The 5,285-nt window shown below is 40.7% G+C and overlaps 1 protein-coding gene across 1 annotated transcript in view; it reads right to left on the bottom strand.

Annotated features, from left to right (window-relative positions):
• Nucleotides 1-203: 203 nt before the first annotated feature.
• Nucleotides 204-5,285, bottom strand: part of LOC111575676 (neuropilin-2-like) — a 117,758-nt gene continuing 112,676 nt past the window's right edge. Inside the window, exon 18 of the mRNA XM_055014953.1 lies at nt 204-4,594. Coding sequence (XP_054870928.1) covers nt 4,272-4,594 — 323 coding nt within the window. The 3' untranslated portion in view covers nt 204-4,271. The remainder of the gene's footprint in view (nt 4,595-5,285) is intronic.

Below are 5,285 nucleotides of genomic sequence, written 5' to 3'. Positions count from 1 at the left end.
TTTGATGGTTCTTTGAGGCACCTATGGGGGTTCTTTAAACAGCAGTTTGAAAAATGGCTCTTTAAAGAACTTCTTGCTTAAAGTTTCATTGCGGAACTAAAAATGTTTTTTTTAATGGCACCATGTGTGCTAGCAAGTGGTGGCACTGACATTCATTCATTCATTTCCAACATCCACATACAAAAAACACACCCACAACCAAATGACTTGTTATTTAGCCTTTATTAAATAATAATAATAATAACATTAAAAAAGAAATTTTTCTGTACAAAGTCTACAAACAACAGTTTGAGTAATCTGGCCAGTGCCGTAGGTGTGTCTTAATGTAGTGTGCAGTCATGTGTGTGTGTGTGCATGCGTGCATGTATGTGTGTGTGTGCATCAATCAAGACAGAAGAGGTAATACTATCTGGACTCCCAGAAGGAATGAGTTAGCAAAGTCAAGCAGTAGAGAAAGCGAAAGAAAAAAAGAGACAGACAGACAACAGGTTATGTGTGTGCAAGTTCATGTTTATGGTGTTGATTTGCATGATTGTGTGTCTCATAATGTACTCACTGGTCTCTGCTCACTGTTTCATATGTGTCTGTGTGATAGAGAAAGACAGAGAGTAGAGTAATACATTAGTAGGGAGAGAGAGAGAGATAAAGAGACATGATAAGAGAGCTCCAAGGCACTTGGAAAACAGTCCAATGAAAACACAGTTAGATGGACAGAAATTCCATCTCTCTCCATTGTTCCCTTCCTCCATCTCTCCTTTTTCTGACCATCTTTTAACACCTCTTAATAATCCCTTTATTTTCTTTGTTTACTTCATCTCAATCAGCCTCTTGGCTATTTCCATGTATGCCCTTGAAGATGGAGAGATGAGAGAGGAAGACAAAAAGAAAGAATAGGGGCTCCAGGCAAAGATACAACAAGTGCGACATGTTTTACACTTTTTTTCCCCCTCCCCTCTGCTTCCATTGCTCTTTCAATTTACACCCCAGAGGACAACAACAACATGACCCGGATATTTCAGAGTCAGAAAACATAAACTGACTTTCTAGGATTTACCTTCATCTGCTGTGGCTGAGCAGAATGAAAAAGGAAAATCAAGAGAAAACGGAGAGGTCAGCGTCTGGGCCTCCAATTTAAAACTTCTGTCTGGGTTACTGACTGTCCTTCGCTGCCCTTTTCTTGTTTTGTTGTCTCTTTGCTTGCCATTCTCTCGGTGCTGTGATTGTGTCTCTCTCTCATCCTCCAACCCTGACAGACTAGTCATATGTTTCATTTTGTATGTTGTCTGTTCTTCCACGTTGACTCATGGTCTCGTTGGGTATGTCTACATGCACAGGATCACCTCATGATTTAGCGGCATTCATAATGCACCAGTAATGGTGAAGATGTTAGAATAAGTTACTTGATATAGTGATTACAAAGCAAAATATTCTGGGCTGCATTAAAAGTACCCCGCTGGAATTGTCTTATAAATATACCAACTCTCTTCTTTTGCAAATACATTCCCATCTTTGAAAGAAACCTATTTCCTGAGCAAAGGATAAGACTGTTGTAGTAGGAAAGGCTTCCAGTTTGAAGGAGCCTCATGGTCACCACAAGAAGTTCAGGGGCAAAGGCAGCAAAAGAGGATTTTTCTTCTACTTAAGTTTGGCTTTCACTTGCTGTTTGATTAGGATTAGGTACCCAAATTACTCGGATAGGTTAAGAAAAACATGATGGTTTGGGTTGAAATACAACCCTTACACAACATATTTGAAGCTCCCCTATTGCCCTCCTGTCTCAGTTACCAGGGTGACAAGTCCTGCTCCATCGATATGATTAGTCGGAGAAAAAAAAGTGTGACAGTAAAGCAAACAAAGTGAATTGCAAAGATATGTTGATTTGAAGCATATATGTGATACAAATCTGTCAGAAAAGATGTTTCCCTCAAAGCACAGTTGTGAGTGTAGAGTAGTTGTACAGGAATGTAATTTTTGGGAGACGTGGCTCAAATAGTTACTGTATCTTCGAGGTCAAGCAAAAACAAACTTAAATCCTGCATTGTTTTCTTCCATGTTAACTTGCAATATTCTTCTTAACAGGCTTTGCTGGAGCAATTTTTGGCAAATTACTGCCACTGGGTATTGATTGGTGGAACAGTGTGAAATCTGGGAGAAATTCAGGCACGAGATATGAACATAATGGGAACACGCCTGTAAAAACACGGTTCCAGGATGCCATTAGTGGTCAAAAATTTCCAAGGGTATCACTAAGTTTGCATCAAAATGTAGCCTCTGAAAGCAAATGTGTATGAATGTAATTCTCAGAAGAAAAAGCTGCTTAATTTGGGCTAAGATAATTTAATTACTGTAGTAGATCGAGTGTCCTTCCCGCACTTTTGATCAAATGAATCTAATATTCACCAGTCTGAGCTATTATGTTAAATATTGGAATAACTGGAGCCACAATGGGACTTCTCATGCATGTAAACATAACAACCATCTATTTTTCTTTTGTCTCTTTCTTTCTCTCTATCTGCTGTATGTGTGTGTGTGTTTGTATGTGTGTGATGTAGTTGTGTAGTTGTGTGTCTCCTCCTGTTCATCAGTCTCTCCAGCAGCACTGGCCCTCCTCGATGGCTGTCCTCCGATACAGCGTATACTGTAGTTAGCTTAAGGCTCGATTGTGTGTCCAAAAAAGTCGACGGTACGATTTCCATTCTCCTCCTTTAGTCATTCTTTCTTCTTCCATTTTTGAGCGGCCTTTATTGAGGGGGTGAAGTCAAGAGTGGCGGATAAAAAGCAGGATGATTCATCACTCTTAGTCCGCCCAGCCTCTTTGAACACTTGTTCAGCCCCACCGTGCACATACACAGCTCTTTGGCAATCCATAGGTTGCAATAAAACAATCACTGACATTTTGTTCACACAGTGTCTGTCCATCATTTGGGCATCATACAGTCTGAAAAGCAAAAAAATATAGATATATACCAAAAACAAACTCTAGAATACTGAATCTAAAGCACGACTCCATAACAGCATGTTAGATTTTGATAAATCTCTGTTTTCTATCTTCCATCTTATTTTACTTTTCCTCTATTCTTTGCAAAGACTGATAATCTGTAATGGAAAATGTGCCAAAATAGAAAAGGACTGAAGTAACAGTTAAGACTGTGGAGTCCAACACGATGCTAAAAGAAAGTCTAAAAATGGCATAAGAGCTCTACAGGGCGGCTACGAACTGAAGCTGGCTTTTCTTTACCTTTTTTTCCAAACAGACACAAGTCTAAAACAGAACAAAAACAGTCACCATTACTCTTCTATGCCACTGGTTTCACAAAGCGCAGACCGAGGGCAGACAAAGGAGCGAGCGAGCGCCATATGGCAGGCTAATGGACGGTTAAAACTCACAGAACTCATATCTAAAACTTTCAGAAACAAAAAAAAGAAAATGTCCTTTTTCATCCTCTTTTCCTTTACCATTAGAAATCTAGATTCATTTGAGTTGTGTAGTTCAATATCTTTTAAAACTTTTTTTTTTTTTTTTTAGAGGGGGTAGGCATTCGCTTGATATGTGTTGATTTCAGTCAAAAGTACCCACATCAAACGGTCCACTGGTGCTGGAGTCTTCACAAACAGTCTGAAGCTGGAACTTGTTGATTTCTGTAAGCCATTTCTGTTGGCCACATTCAAATTCAAGCTGACGAAGACAGATCTTAGGTTCTCCATCTGTACCAGTCACGGGTACGTCCGAAGAATCCCAACTTTTCAACCAAGCAACCCAGACTGTGCTGTCATTTGTGGTCCAAATGTCCAGATTGTCATGGGCGCTGTAGTCCATCTCCTTTCTGACTTCATTCCAGTGGCTGGTGGGTTATAATCTATGGTAGATCTGTCATTCATATTCATTTATTCATTCCTTCATTCATTCACAGGCTTTTAGAATCGAGCAGGCTCTCTCCTGCAGGCGGAGGAGAAATGGGACTGAAGGTAGGGGAGACTGGGGTCAGATGTTCCCCCACTTTAGGCCTCATAGCATCAAGGGGACATCAAGATCACAAGTTCCCACTGGCACATAAACAGGTGGGGAAACTCTGGGTTGAAGGTTACCCCATTAGACATCAGAGCAAGGGAGTAGCAGGATATTAGGTACAGGACACTGGGATTGAAATTACAGATAGTGCTTCTTTATCATGTTGTCTTTGTCCAAATTGAGAACAAAATTAGGTTTGCCGGGGATCACTGGATGAGTCTTTCCCCGTCATTCTCCATAGTTGTCCTCCTCCTTGGATTCCTCATGCCTCTGAGCAGCACCTCTGCTGGTTTATCTTCACTTTGTGCTTGATCCCGTCGTACAGCTCAAAGTTGTAGTTCTCCAGCGTCGTGGAGGAGCGAGAGGAAAGTCCGCTGTAGGAGCATGTGCAGTAGAGCAGCAATCCGGCACAAACTGCCCCCAGCAGGACGCCGAGCGAGCTCATCACGATGATGGTGAGGAGGATGGGGTCCAGTGTGTACAGCCAGGCGTTGTCCTTGTCCTTCTCTGACACCAGGGTGACGGAGGGGGGGTCCACGTCAGAGGAGGGGGTGGAGAAGGATGGCCACCCTGGAAAGACATAATCTGTAGAAAGAAACAGGAAACCCTGGTAAAATAGTTGTACACATGATGAATGATTCTAAAAAATAAAAAACCTCCAGTCACTCACTACTGAAATGTGTATCAAAGCTACATATTTAAGTGATCTTCCATGACAATATCCCTTAGGTTTAATTGTACACCATTGCTTCCTTTATAATCTGTGGATCGATGAAGTCCTCACATCTTTCTCCATGCTGCTCTACTTACTCGCTGCAGCTCAGCACACCAGCTCACCCACAATTCTGCTCAAACACCATGAAACTACTCTGTGGTCTCATGCCATTTAGATTTGTGGATGTGTTTGGGTTTTTTTTTATATTCAGCCACTTATTGGTTTCTTTTGACTTCTGTGTCACGTGAAAGTCAATTATTAGATTTTGGAAACTTGCTTGAATGTGAAATCCATCACAATGAAACTCAAACCTGTGTAAGTTGTATAGTGCTACAGTTGAAGTGAACAATGATAGAAAAAAACATTTTATTCAACAATAATCTAACAAGTATAACAAAGAAAAAACAAAAATAGATACAGACCTGCTACTTAGTGAACTTGATTTAAAGCTAAGAAGTGGAATGCAATTGTATATTTTAAAAATGCTGTTACATTCCTTTTAAGGTGAGATTATGTTATGTATGGAGTCCTCCAGGTGAACACCAGCAGACTAGAAACGTG

The sequence above is a fragment of the Amphiprion ocellaris genome, chromosome 11, assembly GCF_022539595.1.
Source record: "Amphiprion ocellaris isolate individual 3 ecotype Okinawa chromosome 11, ASM2253959v1, whole genome shotgun sequence".
Lineage (NCBI taxonomy): Eukaryota > Metazoa > Chordata > Actinopteri > Pomacentridae > Amphiprion > Amphiprion ocellaris.
The sequence above is the reverse complement of the archived record's forward strand: the minus strand, read 5'-3'. Positions and strand labels throughout refer to the sequence as shown.